This window comes from Macadamia integrifolia, chromosome 2, assembly GCF_013358625.1.
Source record: "Macadamia integrifolia cultivar HAES 741 chromosome 2, SCU_Mint_v3, whole genome shotgun sequence".
Lineage (NCBI taxonomy): Eukaryota > Viridiplantae > Streptophyta > Magnoliopsida > Proteales > Proteaceae > Macadamia > Macadamia integrifolia.
This window is the reverse complement of record NC_056558.1, coordinates 3,789,100-3,809,231: the sequence shown is the minus strand read 5'-3', so window position 1 is coordinate 3,809,231 and position 20,132 is coordinate 3,789,100. Positions and strand designations below refer to the sequence as shown.

At 36.7% G+C, this 20,132-nt stretch overlaps 4 protein-coding genes across 7 annotated transcripts; all 4 read right to left on the bottom strand.

The window, feature by feature from the left end:
* Positions 1-396: 396 nt before the first annotated feature.
* Positions 397-1,281, bottom strand: LOC122071936 (SKP1-like protein 1A). The gene has a single exon (XM_042636426.1). The coding sequence runs from the start codon at positions 1,184-1,186 to the stop codon at positions 620-622; it is 567 nt and encodes a 188-aa protein (XP_042492360.1). The 5' UTR covers positions 1,187-1,281; the 3' UTR covers positions 397-619.
* A 5,598-nt stretch (positions 1,282-6,879) lies between these two features.
* On the bottom strand, positions 6,880-7,732 carry LOC122072092 (SKP1-like protein 1B). The gene has a single exon (XM_042636637.1). It carries the CDS (start codon positions 7,664-7,666, stop codon positions 7,004-7,006), a length of 663 nt encoding a protein of 220 aa, XP_042492571.1. The 5' UTR covers positions 7,667-7,732; the 3' UTR covers positions 6,880-7,003.
* Positions 7,733-11,235: 3,503 nt separating this feature from the next.
* LOC122091592 (SKP1-like protein 1A) lies at positions 11,236-12,063 on the bottom strand. Its single transcript, XM_042661612.1, has one exon. The coding sequence runs from the start codon at positions 11,972-11,974 to the stop codon at positions 11,417-11,419; it is 558 nt and encodes a 185-aa protein (XP_042517546.1). The 5' UTR covers positions 11,975-12,063; the 3' UTR covers positions 11,236-11,416.
* A 2,405-nt stretch (positions 12,064-14,468) lies between these two features.
* LOC122091578 (probable E3 ubiquitin-protein ligase RHC1A) lies at positions 14,469-17,964 on the bottom strand. Of its 4 annotated transcripts, none has more exons than XR_006143968.1 (3): positions 16,583-17,962; positions 15,781-15,888; positions 14,469-14,652 (listed from the first exon to the last, which is right to left on the bottom strand). XR_006143968.1 is itself a non-coding variant. In XM_042661597.1 (2 exons), the coding sequence occupies exons 1-2, from the start codon at positions 17,580-17,582 to the stop codon at positions 14,592-14,594; spliced, it is 999 nt and encodes a 332-aa protein (XP_042517531.1). In that variant the 5' UTR covers positions 17,583-17,964; the 3' UTR covers positions 14,469-14,591. The 4 variants fall into 4 exon arrangements, 2 of the variants coding, with proteins under 2 accessions (XP_042517531.1, XP_042517524.1); XR_006143969.1 differs by having other exon boundaries at positions 14,621-14,652; positions 16,645-17,962; XM_042661597.1 differs by lacking the exon at positions 15,781-15,888 and having other exon boundaries at positions 16,645-17,964.
* Between the last annotated feature and the right edge of the window lie 2,168 nt (positions 17,965-20,132).

Here is a 20,132-nt window from a genome sequence, read left to right as displayed (position 1 = left end):
CTAATTAAAATTCTCCTCATCAACCTTCGAGCTAGCAGTCCATTAGGCTGCTGCAATCATCAAGTTGCTAGAACATTCAAGTATAATTAGATGTCAAGCAAGATCTTCTAACCATGAATTAAATAAAACTGGTATTCCAACACAATCCCATTAACATTGAAAGAGCCAAAATAAAATCTACATCTTTGTTTGGAAGCATGTTTAGTGATACAAACTTTAAGAACTCAAGTATGGATCCGTTGTTTCTACGATCACCAGCACCTGGTGATGAGCATCCGATACATGTCCCACTTCTTGCCATTACATGAGGGAAGAGGGGACGATATCAAAGAACTCACCCCATGAATAGATTTACAAGGTGAAGAAACCCAAGATCATATCAATCTACATCAAATCTTTTGTGAGATCAAATCTTTCAATCTACTCTTTACCAAAAAAAAAATTCTTTCAATCTACTGAATTTAAGCAAGTATTGCAGTGAAATAGAAACCCAACAAGTCAAAACACATTCTGAACTAAATACTAAATAACTAAACCAACAAACAAATTACTGAAAACAAAAACAAACTTCAAGCCCTTCCCACTAACCTAAAACCCAAATCCCATTATCATTACTTGCTTATTCGAAAGCCCAGGCATTCTCTCTCCTGACCTCTTCATATTCTTCTGGAGTAAAATCGTTCTTAATATTAAAAGTCTCTCGAATCTGCTCCGGAGTCTTCCCCCTAATCATACTCGCTGCCTTCTCCGCAGCCATTAGCAACAAACCCTTAATGTTCAGATAATTTGCAGCTTGCAAGAGATCAAAAAGTACCTGTTGATCAATGTCCATGTACGTCGTTTCCCATTCCTTCAGTTCCTCAACTCTGGCTTTTTCTTCTGCATCTTCTTCAACGTCTGGGACAGCTTCTTTCCCTTTCTTCGAAGAATCGTCGTCTTTGTCTTTCTCTTTCTCGTCGCCATTACTGGTCTTCTTCAAAGATTCAAAATCTGAGACATGTTTCTTGCAATACTCGATCACCTTCGGGAAAATCTTGGAACTGACGTTTGGTAATGGAATCACGCCATCACCGCAACCATCTTCGATCATGTTCTTAATAGTTTCTGATACATAAACGACGCTTTCATCGACCTCGAAGGTTTCACCATCACAGGTCCTCAAAACAATTACTTTAGGGGACGCCATTGTTAACGCAGAAACGATATGAAACCCTAGAAATTGGCGAAAAACCCTGAAAAAACAGAGAAAAGCTAAGATAAGGTGAGATAAGAACGGAAAGAGGCGTCGGTATTTAATTATTTATAGTGGAGGAGAGTGGGGTGGAGAACGTGGAGTTGTAGAAGGAACACGAAACACGTGATCTGACCAGGGAGGGAAGTTAGGAAAGAGAACTGACTTGTGGAGGAAGAATTGGTTTTGAAATAGGGTTAGGCCAACGTGGCATTGAGGAATCCAATAAGATTAAAGGAAAAAGAATATTGGGACACATATTTTATTTTTTATTTTTTTAATGAAACCCTTCTTCCTAGTTGTTTCACGCTTTCACGGTTTGAAAACCCCCTTTTACCCTTATCTTATCATAATTGGCTTGTTCTCCTCAGAAGTCAGAACCTGCTTATTCTGACGAGTTATCGGTCCCATTGGTCATTTTCACCTTTATTTAAAATTTAAAAAGGTTCTTTTTTGAGGATTTTAACTTATTTCACAGTGATACATGTCTATATCGACCAAGTATAAGTATTGGTCTCAATCAGTATAGTTGCAATAAAGCCGATCTAATATCAACACCTAGAATCATGGACAGAGACCTTCACATTTTAATTTTTTGGTAAGGAAGACTCTTATTCATTTCATATTGAACACAGCAGACCTGATCATTATGTGTCATATATTTTAGGACATGGATCCTCACTAGCATGTTCAACGACTGGCAACACTCAGACATGCATCATAGGGTGCTTTTTAGTTGTCGGATGCATGTTGGTTACACTAGCATGCTGAAGAGGATCTTGTTTTATATTTTACTAATAATGGGAAAATGCTTTATGTTAATAAGAGTAGTTCCTACGCCAACACTCTATAGAAACGCAACCCTAAAACGAAGCAGAAGGTAATGGAAAAACAAAACAATCAATGCACACGGATTTTACGAGGTTCGGCAAGGTTGTCTACGTCCTCGATGAGATGAGATCCTGCTTCACTATCAATGGAGAATAGGGTTACAGCGCTCGTCCTCACACCTCTCAGTATTGCTTGCATTACAGAGAAAGAAACCCTCGCTACAAATATATAGCGAAAAAAACCCTAATCCGGAAAGTACACAATTGCCCTCAAATAAAAAATTCGAGCGGGGGGCTGCGCCCCCCTACACCCTCTGCTATGTAGGGGGGCCTCCTGCCCCCCTTGCAACCCCCACGGCCCGCTAATCAGCTAGCGGGACCGCCGTCCTGCCTATCTAGGTGCTGCACCAGTACTCTCTGGATTAAACTGCGACGGAATACAAGACATCATACACCAACACACTCTCATCTCTTTTCACTCTTATAAAATGTCCTCGATAACTGGGAATGCTAATTGGGTCTCACATAGGTGTAAGAGTAATCCCCCAGACAGAAAACATTTTCCCTTTACTAATACATTAGATATAGGAACAATTTATTGAAAATATAATCCAATGACACCAATCCCATTGTTGATCATTGTAAGTCCAATATTATACTTCTTACTAAAAAAAAAATGTTGGATATATTTGTGGAAATAGAATCGAATCACATTGTTACTTATAAGAGAGTCTGGATTAGGTTCACGTACAACCTAAAAATCTATATATATTCATAAGCTCTGAAGTAGATGCATGGGGTTAAAAGAAAGGGTACCGTCTCTTATGGTTTCTGATATATTTTTTTTTCTTTAATATTCAATCCCAACTCCTTTTCTCCATTTCCCCCCTTTGTTCCACCTTCTCCATTATTTCTTTTTTTATTCATTCTTTTCTCCTTATCTTCTTCCTCCCAACTAAGGAACACCACCGTAACCCCATCACATCCTCTCTATTCCAATTTTACCCCATTGTCGCTGCCACCTTTACAAGCCACACTTGTCCTTACTGATGCAGTTTCACTTTGTGTGATGCTTACACTAGTTAAATGTTGGTATATTGAATTTTGCAATGTGCATATGTGAATGAAGGAGATGCTCAACATGGGAAACACTTCCCGATCAGAAAGAATATCTTGTGAGAATTTTTTAATAATGATTGGATGAATTTTTAAGCTTTATTGCAATTTTATAAATTACTTGCAGATGTATTTAATTAATATCATAATTAAATACTTATTTTTTAAATTATTTTTATAAATCTTTTATGTCCAATCTATGGTTAAAATTCTCTGCAATAATTGTTACAATGGATTTTTTTTTTTTTTGATCGACAATTATTATAGTGGATTAGGGTTTTTTACGGTAACACTTTCCTTACCTATAAATTCTTTATTTTTTAAAGTGAAATGACTTAAATATCATAAGAATCTCTCACTTATATGTTTGTATGTTTTATGCAATTAATGTTGCACTTATAGATAAAATAGCATGTAAATAATACTAATTCGTAAGTTAAAAACTTATCCGTATCTTTCTAGCATTCAATGGAAACAATCTCATTGTTATCAAGAGGCAAATCCAATTGTGGATTACTTGGCAAAAAGTGCTGCTAGAAGTGGATCTAGTGTCTTCTGTCCCTCTTTTCCTCTTTCAAAGCAGGATGAGATTAGAAGGGATGTAGAGAGTAGACCAAGATATAGATTTTCTTAACTTTTGTTCAATGGAGTTGTGGATCCTCTTCCTTGCTGATGGCCATGCCGAAGGTGAGGAGAGAAGCCCGAGAACTTAATCTCCTCCATCCTATGTAACTCTGTATCTGGTGTCTTTCTAGACCCAGCTTGTATCTCCATTTTTTTTTCTTTCCATTTTTTAATACACGTGAATTTTTAGCGGAAAAAAAATTTTAAATGATTGAATTAGACTTTAAAAAATTTTTAAAAATTAAAAACTAAAAAACTTAGATTCACATAATGCAACTTTAGTGTGAACACCATATAGGATCCCACCATTTGGCATTCTTGACTCAACATAGGATTGTGGGGATCAAATAATATACATATGTAGCTGGTGGAGGGGCAGGAGGTCTACTAGAATGATAGAAATCATAGAACTATGAGAGAGTGGCCATAATTGTAGCAAAAAATCTCTCTCCTCCCTCTTAGTACTCATCAATCTTCTTATCAATGTTGATTGAGAGCTGGGATTTGTAGAACCCTACTTTGAGGAAGAACTTCTTCGCTGCAACAATCTCCTCTCCTCTGACGAGTAGCGTGCTCTGGGTTTGGAGTAACCCTAAACCCCCTTTGTTTTTGTTTTGCTAATGCTTTATATACTGCATGATCGTTGATCTGAGGGAGAAATGTCCTTACTTTGTAGATGTTTGACATAAGAATTTCAGTGATTTGTCCATCAAGCATTTTACAACAACAATAAAGCCTTATCCCAACTAAATAGGGCTGGCCACATGGATCCTCGCTCTCCAATAAAAAAGTATTCATGGAATATGATCCTTGCAAAAGGTGATTGACTGAATATAACTAATAGGTCCGTCAGGCATTTTTTTGGGATTATATTGCAAAGGTGCTCATTACCACCAGTGCAATGTAGAGGTTTGATAGTAGTTTTTCAGGGATCTGTCTATTAATGCCAAGAAATTAGGAATCTTGTGTTGATCATAGTTGGATTTTAAGAATAAAATTAGTCAGGAATTATTCATCCAAAAAAAAAGATTCAGGAAGAGAATATAAAAGCAGGGGGTTAGTTTTCTTTTCTTTTTTTCGGTAGAAATTATTTACATATATCACATCATAGTGACTTACACAATTAAACAATAAACAACCTTTATTGAGGGATTGAAGAATCAAGTAATAGATCCACAACAATTCTACTTTGCTTAATGCTTTCGCTACCATACAGCAAGTGAAACAATGATAGCATTAATTGCCTCAATAGAACTATATCGTGCCTGAAAAAGATCAAATTTAACATCTAGTTAATGCCAGCAGCATTAATTAAAATTTTATCAGTCATTGAAATTAAAAGAGTTGGAGTTTTCAACTCACAAATATTCCTTTTTAGAAGTTTTAACCTTCTTTTACTTAAAATTTTTTTAAACAGACTTCCTCTATCCTTGTTATAGACAACTCAAGGATAAGAGCATCCCAGTACTGTTAAAAAACATTTTTGAGAGTATGTAATCCGCTATGAGAAGTAATTATGGACAAAACTAGTTTGGGTGTGTTTCCCCGTATATAATCAACCAAGTGTAAGCTCGAATTATCTTAACACTTACCTGCCTAAAGAACAGATCAATCCTAAAGAATATGTGAACTCTTTTATCAGAGACAGTAATGTATAAAGGTCTAGCGAAGAAACCAAGAGCGCCATGATCTAACCATTCTATATCAGTCTAGATGGGACCGTATCAAACAGATCTAACCTAGTTTTTCTTTTTTCTTTTTTTAATCAGTTTTTGTTACCATTTTACCCTTGGACCATACATGTGGATCGAAATCAAAAAGATCAGGATTAATGAAACCATTCCAATCCAACTGATGACCGTTCCATTTTTCAAACCAAGCTACAGACTCCTAGCAATTACAAATAATAGAAAAAAGGTTATAAGGCTCTATTTGGCATAATTTATATTCGTGTTTATTTTCTACTTATGAATAATTAATTATGATGATAGATTATGGGCGATAAACAATAATCAATAATCGTTTGGCTGCTATTAAACATAATGTATTATATAATGAAAAATAAGTTTAGTATGCCTATTGTAGAATATATTATGTAACATGAGTATTTTATGAAAGATGTGTGCTTTGTAGGAAGTGCATCATATTCCTACCAAAAAAAGGAAGTACATCATATTCAAAAAATTTGGCTACTACCCGTGGTAGCCGCTAACACCTGTTCATAGCCTAAGAAATGGAATGATTCAGTCAAATTATGCTAAATCAGTTCTTAACACACACACCTTCAACCCACCATCTACATAATTAAAAACACGAGAAATTGGCTTTTGTGGGGGCGGGGGGGAGTGGGGACCCTTGAAATGCCATAATGATCCCTTGCTTGATGCTTCTGCACACTCTTTTATTGGGGCCACACTCTCCCAACAACAAATCAACCCTGGCCAAAGGGTTCTTCCACTTTCCTCCATGGACCCTCCTCCTCACGTTACTTTCATCCAAACTAACCAGACACCCATATTGAAATCCCACAAACTTTCTACCAAAAAGACAAAAACAAAAAAATTAAAAAAAAAAAAATCCCATAAACTAATTAAAATTCTCATCATCAACCTTCGAGCTAGCAGTTCATTGGGCTGCTGCAATTATCAAGTTGCAAGAACATTCAAGTATAATTAGATGTAAAACAAGATTTTTTAACCATGAATTAAATAAAACTGGTAGTCCAACACAATCCCATAAACATTGAAACAGCTAAAACAAATTCTATCTCTGTTTGGAAGCATGTTTACTGATACAAACTTAAAGAACTTGAGAATGGATCCGCTGCTTGTACAATCATCTGGTGGTGAGCATCCAATACTTGTCCCACTTCTTGCCATTACATTGGGTAGAGGGGTACGCTCTCGAATAACTTAATCCCACAAATAGGTTTACAAGGTGAAGAAACCCAAGATCATATCAACCCACGTCAAATTTTTTTCAAAACCGTTGTGAGATCAAATCTTTCAATCTACTGATTTAAGCATGTATTGCAGTGAAAAAAAAAAAAAGGAAAAACCAACAAATTAAAACACTTTCTGAACTAAAATACTGAGCTACTAAACTTGCATCAGTATCACCATTCAGTTTGTAAAGTAAAAGTTGAAATGTAAACATGTTCACAGACTAAACCTAAAACCCAAATCTCATTATCATTACTGGCTTACTCGATAGCCCATGCATTCTCTTTCCTGATCTGTTCATATTCTTCTGGAGTAAAATGGTTGTCAGCAATCTTTTTCCTGATCTCTTCATATTCTTCTGGAGTAAAATCGTTCATAGCATCCTTTTTCCTGATATCTTCATATTCTTCTGGAGTAAAATCGTTCTTAATATTAAAAGTCTCTCGAATCTGCTCCGGAGTCTTCCCCCTAATCATACTTGCTGCCTTCTCCGCAGCCATAACCAACAAACCCTTAATGTTCAGATAATTTGCAGCTTGCAAGAGATCAAAAAGTACCTGTTGATCAATGTCTATGAACGTCGTTTCCCATTCCTTCAGTTCCTCAACTCTGGCTTTTTCTTCTGCATCTTTTTCAACCTCTGGGACAGCTTCTTTCTCTTTCTTCCACGAATCGTTATCTTTGTCTTTCTCATCGCCATTACTGGTCTTCTTCGAAGATTCAAAATTTGAGACATGTTTCCTGCAATACTCGATCACCTTCAGGAGAATCTTGGAACTGACATTTGGTAATGGAATCAGGTCATGACCGAAACCATCTTCGATCATGTTCTTGATAGTTTCTGATACATAAGCGACGCTTTCATCGATCTCGAAGGTTTCACCATCACAAGTCCTCAAAACAAATACCTTAGCGGACGCCATTGTTAGCTCAGAAACTAAATGAAACCCTAGAAATCGGCGAAAACCCCTGAAAAAAACGGAGAAAAGCTAAGATACTGTGAGATAAGAATGGAAGGAGGCCTTGGTATTTATAGTGGAGGAGAGTGGGGTGCAGTTGTTGAAGGAACAGGAAACACGTGATCAGGGAGGGAAGTTTCGAAAGGCAGGTGACTTGGAGGAAGAATTGGTTTTGTAATAGGGTTAGGGCAACGTGGCATCGAGGGCTCCAATAAGATTAAAGGAAAAAGAATCCTTAGGATAATATTGGGGCACACTTTTTATTTATTATTTTTTTAATCGAACACTTTTTCCGTTTCACACTTGTAAAAGCCCTTTTTACCCTTTTTTTATTATTATTATTACAATCGGCTTGTTCTTCTCAAAACTTGCTTGTTCGGACCACTTAGACGCCGACAATTATTTAGTCATCGGTCCGATTGTTCAATTTTACTCATATATTTTTTCTCAACAAAATAGATTTTTTTTTTTTTTGACTATTTTTACCATGTTTTAATAGTGATACATGATTTGTATCGCTCAGGTATCAGTATTGGTCTCGGTCTCGGTCTCAACCAATATTGTCACAATGTAGCAGATCTAATATCAACACCAAGAATTATGGATGCATACCTGATCAATTTTTTGTTTTTTTTTGGTAAGAAAGATTCTTATCCATTTCATGTGGAACACGTGGGTAGACTTGATCATTATGAGTCATATATTTTAGGACGTGTATCCTCTCTAGCATGTGACAACACCCAAACATGCACCCTAGAGTACTTATTAGAAGTTGGATGCACGTTGGTCACACTAGCATGCTGGAGAAGATCTTGTTCCATATTTTACTAAAAATAGGAAAATGGTTTACGTTAATAAGAGTAGTTCCTACACCAACATTGTCATCTCTTTTCACTCTTATAAAATCTCCTCGATAAACTCGGACTGCTGATTGCGTCTCACGTAGGTGTAAGAGTAGTCCCCCAGATAGAAAACATTTTCCCTTTACTAATACATTAGATATAGAAACAATTTATGGAAAATAGAGTCCAATGACGCCAATCCCATTGTTGATCATTGTAAGTCCAATATTATACTTCTTACCAAAATAAAAACCAATATTGTTTAGGTTCACGTACAACCTGAAAATCTATATTCATATGCTCTAAAGTCGATGCATGGCGTTAAAATAAAAAGTACCCTTTCTTATGGTTTCTGATTTTTTTTTTTCTTTAATATTCAATCCCAACTCCTTTTTTCCATTTTCCCCCTTTGTCCCTTTGTTCAACCCTTTCCATTCTTTGTTTTTTTATTCTTTCTTTTTTCCTTATCTTCTTCTTCCCAACGAAGGAACACCTCCGTAACCCCATACCCTCTCTATTCCGATTGTACCCCATCGCCGTTGCCATCTCTGCAACCCACACTTCATTCTCACTCTCCAATAGAAAAATATTCATGAAATATGATCCATGCAAAAGGTGATTGACTGAATATATTTAATAGCTTCATCAAGCCTTTTGTTGGGATTATATTGCAAAGGTGCTCATTACCACCAGTGCTATGTAGAGGTTTGATATTAGTTTTTCAAGATCTGTCTATGAATGCCAGAAAATTAGGAATCTTGTGTTAATAATAGTTGAATTTTAATTAGAAAACCCATTAAAATATTAAAAAAAAAGGGCAGGAATTATTCACCCAAAAAATAAAAAAGATTCAAGAAGAGAAGATAAAAGCTGGGGGTTTGGCACCATATAATCATCTGGACCCAGATCCTCTTCAAAATGCACCCAACGACTGGGGGGCACTTAGGGTGCAAATCGGTCGCTGCCAGTCCTGGTCTCCTGGAGGCTCACACTGTGGTGAGGATCTTGGTCCACCTTAAATGCACAAAAATAGTAGAGAACCGAGGGGAGTGGGTCGAGGGTGAGATGGGAATGATCCATTAATGGTTTCAGAAGATCCATTGTCCTTGTTCTCTACAATCTCATATTTAGAGGGAGATGACTTTGGCAATGGAAGCTTTCTATTGCGGCTTCTCTCCAGATCCTATAACTCTTGGTTGAATTAACCACAGAAGGTATGAAAAAATAAAGAGACTTTGATTATGCGCCAATCCTCTCTCTCTCTCTCTCTCTCTCTCTCTCTCTCTCTCTCTCTCTCTCTCTCTCTCTCTCTCTCTCTCTCAAACTGCCAAAATGCAAGCTTGAACTTATTCTATCGGTCGCTCATTATAGTTTCCTTTTTCAGTGAAGAATTTGATTTAAGAATAGAAATTACAGATAGATGGTGGATCCATTGCGATCTAGTGGTCATCGGTCAAGTTCGATATCATTCTATATCAATCTAGATTTATGTTTATTATCTATTTATGAATAATTAATGATGATAATAGATTATGGGTGAAAAACAATAATGGTTTGGTTGCTACAAGACATAATATATTATATAATGAAAAATAAGTTTGGAATGCCTAGTATAAAATATGTCATGGAAGATGAGTATTTTATTAAAGATTTGCTTTGTAGGAAGCGCATCATATTCCTACCAAAAAAAAGTACATCATATTCAAAAATTTTGACTGCTACCCATAGGAAGTGCATCATAATCCTACCAAAAAAAAGGAAGTACATCATATTCGAAATTTTTGACTGTTATGTGAATCGTGAGTCATAGCCAACCCTTGCTCATGGCCAAAGAAATTGAATAATTCAACTAAATTACGCTAAATCAGTTCTTAACACACACACACCCCAACCCACCATCTACATAATTAAAAAACACAGGAAATTGGCTTCTATGGAAGAGTGTGGGGTCCCTTGAATGCCATAATGATCCCCTACTTGATATTCTACTTGACGTTAAAAGGCAGGGTTCAAAATATTGGTGAACCATATTGGGAATCAGCTGACTCATATCAGGAAGGGTTGTAACCGATTTGATCAATTCAAACGGAAAGAATCAACCCTGGCCAAAGGGTTTCTTCCACTTTCCTCCATGGATCCACCTCACGTTACCACCATATTGAAATCCGACAAACTTTCTACCCCCAAAAAAAAAATCCCATAAACTAATTAAAATTCTCCTCATCAACCTTCGAGCTAGCAGTCCTTTGGGCTGCTGCAATTATCAAGTTGCAAGAACATTCAAGTATATAATTAAATGCAAAAAAATATTTTTTTAACCACGAATTAAATAAATTAAACTGGTATTCCAACACAATCCCATAAACATTGAAAGAACCAAAACAAAATCTATATCTATGTTTGAAAGCATGGTTACTGATACAAACTTGAAGAACTCGAGAACTGATCCGCTGCTTGTACAATCATTTGGTGGTGAGCATCAACATCTATCCCACATTTTACCATTAAATGGGAGAAGGGAAGTACGATCTCAACCCCATAAATAGGCTTACAAAGTAAATAAACTTAAGATCATATCAACCGGCGTCAAATCTTTTTTCAAAACTTGTGTGGGATCAAATCTTTCAATCTACTGAATTTAAGCAAATATTGCAGTGAAATAGAAGAAACCCAACAAGTTAAAATACATTCTGAACTAAAATACTAAACTACTAAATTGGCATCAGTATGTATCACCTTTCAGTTTGTAAAGTACAAAATTGGAATGTAAACATGTTCACAGACTAAACCAACAAACAAGTCACTGAAAACAAACACAAACTTCAAACCCTTCCCACTAACCTAAAGCCCAAATCCTATTATCATTACTTGCTTACTCGAAAGCCCAGGCACTCTCCTTCCTGATCTCTTCATATTCTTCTGGGGTAAAATCGTTCTTAATTTTGAAAATCTCTCGAATCTGATCCGGAGTCTTCCCCTTAATCATACTCGCAACCTTCTCCGCAACCATAACCAACAAACCCTTAATGTTCAGATAATTTGCAGCGTTCAAGAGATCAAAAAGCACCTGTTGATCAATGTCCATGAACGTCGTTTCCCATTCCTTCTGTTCCTCAACTCTGGGCTTTTCTTCTGCATCTTCAACCTCTCGGACAACTTCTTTCCCTTTCTTCGAAGAATCGTTGTCTTTGTCTTTCTCATCGCCATTACTGGTCTTCTTCGAAGATTCAAAATCTGAGACATGTTTCCTGCAATACTCGATCACCTTCAGGAGAATCTTGGAACTGACGTTTGGTAATGGAATCAGGTCATGACCGAAACCATCTTCGATCATGTTCTTGATAGTTTCTGATACATAAGCGACGCTTTCTTCGATCTCGAAGGTTTCACCATCACAGGTCCTCAAAACAAATACATTAGCGGACGCCATTGTTAGCTCAGAAACGAAAATGAAACCCTAGAAATCGGCAGAAAACCCTGAAAAAACAGAGAAAAGCTAAGATACGGTGAGATAAGAGTGGAAGGAGGCCTCGGCATTTATAGTGGAGGAGAGTGGGGTGGAGAACGTGGAGTTGTAGAAGGAACACGAAACACGTGATCAGAGAGGGACATTTGGAAAGAGAGGTGACTTGGTGAGGAAGAATTGGTTAGGCCAACGTGGCATCAACGGATCCAATAAGATTAAAGGAAAAAGAATCCTTAGGGTAATATTGGGGCACACTTTTATTTATTATTTTTTTAATCGAACCGTTTTTCCTAGTTGTTGGCTTGTTGCACACTTGTAAAAAACCCTTTTTACCCTTTTGTTCTTCTCAAAACTTGCTTATTCGGACGAGTTAGATGCGGACAATTATTTAGTCATCGGTCTGATTGGTCAATTTTACCCTTCTTTTTTTTTTTTACGATTTTAACCCTGTTTCAATAGTGATACATGATCTTATCAGTCAATATAGGTATTGGTCTCAACCAATATTGTTACAATACAGTGGATTTAATATCAACACCAAGAATCACAGACGCAGACCTGGTCATTTTATTTTGGTAAAAAAGATTCTTATTCATTTTGTGCTGAACACATGGGCAGGCTTGATCATTATGAGTCATATATTTTAGGACGTGAATCCTCTCTAGCATGTTCGATGATTGGCAACACCTAGACATGCGTGCTAGCGTACTTTTTAGCAGTCGGATGTACGTTGGTCACATTGGCATGCTAAAGAGGTTCTTGTTCCATATTTTACTAATAATGGGAAAATGTCTTACGTTAGTAAGAGTAATTCCTACACCAGCACTCTCGTCTCTTTTTATTCTTATAAAATGGCATTAATCCCAACTCCTTTTCTCCATTTTCCCCCTTTGTTCAACTCTTTCTATTCTTTCTTTTTTTTATTCATCCTTACCTTCTTCTTCTTCCCAGCAAAGGAACACCTTGGTAACCCCATCTCACCCTCTCTATTCCAATTTTACCCCATCGTCGCTGCCACCTCTGCAGCCCACACCTTATACCTTGGAATGTCCTTACTGTTGCAGTTTCACTTTGTGTGATGCTTACTAGTTAAATATCGGTATGTTGAATCTTGCAATATACATCTATAAATGAAGAAGATGCTCAACATGGGAAACACTATCCGATCAAAAAGAATATCTTGTGAGATTTTTCTGACAATGATTGGATGAATTCTTAAGCTCTTTGGCAGTTTTGTAAATTGCTTACAAATGTAATTAATTAATATCATAGTTAAATACTTTTTTTTAAATTATTTTTATAAATCTTTTATGTCCAATCTATGTTAAAATTCTCTGCAATAATTGTTGCAACAGATTTCTATGGTCGACAACTGTTACAACAGATTAGGGTTTTTTAAGGTAACACTTTCCTTACTTGTAAATTCGTTATTCTTTAAAGTGAAATGACTTAAATATCATAAGTATCTATCACTTATAGGTTTATATGTTTTATCCAATTAAATAATACTGATTAGTAAGTTGAAATGACTGAATTTGACTACTACCAAAAAAAAAAAATTAGATTCACGTAATGCAACTTTAGTGTGAACACCATATAGGATCGCACAAATTGGCATCTTGAATTAACATAGGATTATAGGGATCAAATTCTATATATATGTAGCTAGTGGGAGGGGCAGGAGGTCGACAAGAATGATAGAAATCATAGAACTATGAGAGAGTGCCCATATTGTAGCAGAGAATCTCTCTCCTCCCTCTTAGTACTCATCAATCTTCTTATCCTTGTTGATTGAGAGCTGGGATTTGTAGAACCCTAGTTTGAGGAAGAACAAATCCACTGCAACAATCTCCTCTCCTCTGACGAGTAGCGTGTTCTCTTTGTTTTTGTTTCGCTAACCCTTTATTGCATGATCGTCGATCCGAGGGAGAAATGTCCTTATTTCGTAGATGTTTGACATAAGTGTTTAAGTGATTTCTCCATCAAGCATTTTACAACAACAATACAGCCTTATCCCAACTAAATAGGGTCGGCCACATAGATCCTCGCTCTCCAATAACAAAAAGTATTCATGAAATATGATCAATTCAAAAGGTGATTGGCTGAATATAATTAATAGGTCTGTCAAGCATTTTATTGGGATTATATAGCAAAGGTGCCCATCACCACCAATGCTATGTAGAGGATTGATATTAGTTCTTCAGGGATCTGTCTATGAATGTCAAAAAATTAGGAATCTTGTGTTGATCATAGTTGGGTTTTAAGAATAACAAGAGCCGGGAATTATTCATCCAAAAAAAAAAAAAGATTTAGGAAGAGAATATAAAAACAGGGGGTTAGCTATAGTTAACCCTAGAAGATTGGTAATTCTAAGAAAATGTTTATTTACATATTTATTTTCTTTTATTTTTTCGAGTAGAAATTATTTACATATTTCACATCATAGTGACTTGCACAATTAAACAATAAAACAACCTTTATTGAAGAATTAAAGAATCAAGTAATAGGTCCACAACACTTCTATATTGGAATTAGATACTGGTTTCCATCCCTAACTCATTGTCTTTGCTTAATGCTTTCGCTATCTGCATACAGCAAGTGAAACAACAGCAGCCAATGCTATCAACAGAACTATATCATGCCTGAAAAGATCAAATTGATAACATCTAGTTAATGTCAGAAGCATTAATTAAAATTTTACCAGTCACTGAAATTGAAAGAGTTGGAGTTTTCTACTCACAAATATATATTTTTAGAAGTCTTAACCTTTTTTCACTTAAATTTTTTTAAACAGGCTTCCTCTATCCTTGTTATAGACAACTCAAGAATAAAAGCATCACAGCACTGACAAAAAATTTATGCAACTAATAATAGAAACTTAAAGGTAGAAGTGAAGACAATTTTTAAAAAACAAAAGTTAGAAGCAAAGATGCAACCAATTGGCCACTACACTATTTGGCAAGAAGTATGACAAATTACATAGTGACTCTATACGACCCGTGGAAACAAAATTGCATGATGTATGCATTGTATAATGTACCACTTATTGTAACTTTATATTTACCCTCTTATCATATAGCACACTTCTTCTTTAAGTAGGGTAAAAGCTTGTTGTTTCACATGTGTACTCAAAAAGCACGCGAGACAATGAGAGTCTTGACAATGACATAAATAATGGTAAGTACACTCTTAAATTATTTTGTAAACCTTTTTTGACCCATGACTTTTACTTTTGGGATTAAGACAAGGGAAAATTAAAAGAAGGTTACAAGTTCTAAATACAACTCTAGAGGTGTCATTTAGACAGTATTTTCTTTATTACACATTAACCATTTATGTTACCAGACTCTGTGATTTCCTTTTCTCGACGTGATTAATAAACAGTTCGTGTTTTGGTTCAGCCCATTCTCATCAAGTAATGGGTGAGCACTGATCTGCTGCTACCCCTGGTATGTAGGACCTTGCTTTTCGTCTAATCTCATCAAGCAGTGAAATTCTTAAAGTAATCTAGTTCCTTTGAGGTTAGAGATATTTTATGCTTCCAAACTTATCATTCAGGCTTTAATTTTGACATGTAAAAACCCCTTTTAGGAGGAGTATGTAATCCGTGATGAGAAGTAGATTACATTTCAAAGAAGTATTAATATGTAGTGAATCTACGGAGAAACTCAGGTGAAAGAGAGGTGCTGCAGACATGGGATCAACATAAAAGTATTGCAGTCACAGCATATAATCAACCAAGTGTCAGCTCGAATTAGCTTAACACTTACCTGCCTAAAGAACAGATCAATCCTAAAGAATATGTGAACTCTTTTATCACAGAGAGTAATGTATAAATGTCTAGCGAAGAAACCAGGAGCGCCACCTTGAGTTAGCTCCTGGAAACAAGTGGATATAACATGAATAATTTAGATAAACATAATAGAGGCAATAACTTTCTCTGACAAAAAGAGAGGCAGGGGATGATGGGTTGCAAAACCAAATCAAGTAAAGGATGATTGATACAAGGTGTGACATAGTGAATTCAGAAAATAAAAAAGTGTAAATAAACCAAGTGGATGCTTGATGACCTTTCATGTGGACACAACAGTTCTCAACAATACTATATTTCTGAAAATGAAATGCAAATAGCTCAGGGATTTTCAGGTTGGGTGGATGGTAGAGCTTCTATCAGGGTGGGTGCTGTCTTTATATTAAACCATAGTTTTGCGAGAAAAGTAGTACAATAACAAGATAACCCTTTTGAGTTCTTCTTATTCCAGTTTTGTTTACTAAGGTGGTAAGCAATTCTGAAGTATGTTAGATTGATTTTGTAGTGTTAGGCAGCTAGCCAATCAATATATTATTCTTTGCTTGTGTTTGTTCTGGTGCTTAAGACCATCCATGAGAAAAAGAACAAATTAATGTATAACATAATCTAACATAAATTTAGATTTTGGAATACAATAGCATGCAGTTCAATAGCCAGAGAGAATTCAATCCAGATTCAAATTAAAGAAAGAAAATTTGCAAGAAGTACGTGATAATGATATAATAGAAAAATAGAATTGGAAGGAATTCAATAATATTCACCTCCACGATGAGTAGCAAGAATGGTGTCATCCTGAGTAGTATTATTAACATGTGGACGATACCTCAAGTTTTGTGATCTGAAAGGCCATAGAGAGGATAAATGATGACTCCACCTCCAGCAGCGTTGATTACTCCCCTCCTCGCGCTCATCAGAATCATCAAAAACATTAATGTTACGTTCATTAGCATGTGGGGAAGCCTCCTGAAGATGAAGCTCATGGCGGCAAACTGGGCAAGAATTGTGAATCCTCAACCAGGGAACAATACAATCAGAATGGTAGACATGGTTACAAGGCATCTGCCTAGCTTCCTCGCCAACCTTGAATTCCTCTTTACAAACTGGACAAAGAGAATCATCTTTCAAATGGTGTGGTTGGACCTTTACTGTTGGCAATGCATCAATTGCTGAAGCTGGAGCTGGAGCAGGGCCTGGTCGGTCATTATGTGTAAGCTCTTCAATTAGCTCATTCAACCCAGGTCCCACGAAATAGTCTCTGGGATCAGAGTTAAGCAGGAGACCAGGCAAACGATTTTCTGGAGGGGAAATGATTCCGGGAAGCCGACCACGACCTCCACCACCACGGTGGTTTGTGGGCCGGAGGATAATCCATGACTGAGCATGAGGATGAGGACGGCCGCCTACAATTCCATTCCCCGGTAGCGCTAAGGGTACTGGTACTCTCCTTCCATCTCTTAAACCAAAAACAGGATAATCTGGTTGGTGTCGGAATGGGGGGTCAAGCATTAGAGACAGAGCTTCTAACAAGCGAGAGCCAGAGTCATTATCAGTTCCTGTGAAATCAACAACAAGTCTAGGCCTTACTGTGTCTTGCTCTTGGAGGAATTGGCCGAAACAACGAGGACAAACTAAACCAGATGGGTTTCCTCCTTCATAAGCAGTAACTCGGACTGTTTGCTGGCATTGGTAACACCAGTAGGGACGGTAGTTAGGAGGAGGGGGAGGAGGATGAGGAGGAGGAGCAGGATTATTATCATTCATAGCTGTGAGCTTCAAAATTCTGAAATGGGTTTTCCGGATTTTGCTTTCTGGGTATCTGGTTTTTTGGGTGGAAAGAAGATGCAGGAGACATATATGTAAAAATGTCTGTATGAACTAAGGAAAAGGAAACTGGAGGCTTTTGGATCTTCAGAAGCGATTCTTCTCTCTCTCTTTCAGGTCTCGCCATCTCCGCATTAACGAAGCAAAGGATAAGTACGGATGCAAAGCTTCCTCAAGTTAATTCATAGAGGTTGGCAATGTAACCAACTTACCCGCGAATGGAATAAAGCATAGTTTCCTGTTGGTTTTGGACCAACGTGCCTTGGACCGTTGCCTATAGATTCAAATATGATGATCTGGCAAATATTCCTTTCTTTGGTGGGCTTTATCCGCCATTCCATGGGACTAAGATTGGCCACAAATTGTAGCAAGAGCAGGCTGGGCTCGTAGTGGAACTTTAGGGATGGACTTCAAATCTGCCATGGGCTGGGATGGGTTTAAGCTTATCAACTTTACTTGACACCTGGCCACTTCATATTATGACCCATGCCAATGTCCAACACATGTATGTGAGCTATAAGAATGCATGAATTGGAATCTTTGCCAAACCCAAGTTGGAAGTTTTGTCTTATTCATGTAACATGAAGCTTATCACAGTCTAGGAGTGATATCATGCCCTTGGACCCTGTGATCCTCTCCTTCATGTCTCCGGACCCTTAAGGGGGTGTTTGGTTCGGTAAATATTTGGGATGACATTCTTTAGAATGATAATTCTTAATTTTTTGAGTTGTTTAGTTCCACTAGGATGACCCTCATAAGTGAGCATCCTACTTCCCATGAATGACCATATTACAAAGGATGTGTTTCAAATCTGAGTTTACCTCAACACTTAAACTCATATTTTAGCAACCTTTTTACCACCTAGTATAAAAGAATAAAGTAGAAAAACATTATCTATGGAAGCCAATATCTCGATCCGCGAGAAATATGTACTAACCTTAAGGCAACCAAACATTTTTTTAGAAATAAACATAATTCAGAACAATGTCTATCAAAAGATTGGCATTCATATCCGATACATACATCGTTTGATTTACCAAACCAAACACCCCCTAATGTTATCTATACCTGATTATCATGAGCAAAAATTATATTGTCATTTGCGATGGGAGCTTCGTTAAAGGTACTAGTGAGGCTTGGGGGTATCACTTATTGGTTGCGATTCTTTTGAAAATTGTAAGCATATCCAAAATTTAAAGTCTTTTTTTTTTTAGATTAGCACTTGGAGAAATTCCAACAAAATATCAACTCGAGAGATAGATGACAATTGATCCTATATTTTATGAATTTTGTCATACCCATCATGAATCTACCTCGTATATCTTCCTCTCTTGTGAACTCACTAATAAAATATGGGCGGCTAGCCCTTTGGGTTTGCACACGAAAACTTCTCTGCATCTTTTTTTCATAATCTTATTATGTATTTGTATAACTCTAACTCCATTCCTGCATATCAACTGAGTGATTTCTTTATCACTTTTATTATTAATTGTTATTTGATTTGATTACATATAAATAAAGTAATTTAGGGGTCGTTGCTTGGAACAATGGCAAAGGGCTCTTTCCGCTTGCGCAGTGATGCGGGTTCAAGTCATATGAAGCAGCCTTTCCGTAAAGGGGGTAAGGTTGTTTACCTATATACCCTCCCAAAACTTTGCTTAAGTGCGGGAAGCCTTTGTGCACTAGGTAATGGCCTTTTTTTTCTTTTATATAGAAATAAAGTAATTTATTCTAAAGAAAAGCAAACCCCACGTTTATCCTCAAACAGGTTACCCATTAGACAGCGGTTGAATGGCCACCATCATGGCAACATCAGTTGTACTCTCAATGTGATGCTATAATACCTTGCATCCCCAACCTCAACCCCCAACCTCAACAATTTCTTAGTGACATACCCCACTGTTTCAGATACATCTAACGGTTTTTTTGGATGGGTTAACTTAATATCTCACAAAGGTAAATGTGTATAATTAATTACAAATTATGTGATGATAGAAAACCTACTGAAGCAAGCAAAAGCGGCCTTCTACTTGGACTAAAACATGCAAGATCGCATGGGTGAAACATCAATGAAATTTGGAGTGATGTAGAGGAGTTTAAACAATTCTTTTCGGAACCTAGTACCACTTCATAGCTTTTGAGTGTGATCCCTTTTTTTTTTTTTTTTTATAATGTGCATAATTCTTTCCCTCTTGTCTTGTTCTAACTCAAGCCTAGCAACGACGTGGTCTTTTTTGTTAAACACTTAGCTTATGTAATTATGACTAAATATTCCATCTTTCCATCATTGATAAGGACACAGATGTAATTTTCTTACTTCAGTAATGACTACTTTTCTTTTCCATTAAAAGAAAAAAAAAATGTTTATTGGTGCTATGATGGATTTTGATTTAGTAGAAAGCACAAGGACATATTCAAAGAAATTCTAACCGTCGACCGAAATGGTTTGTGGATGAATTCAAAACAAGGGCCCTAGACAAAAGATTTAAA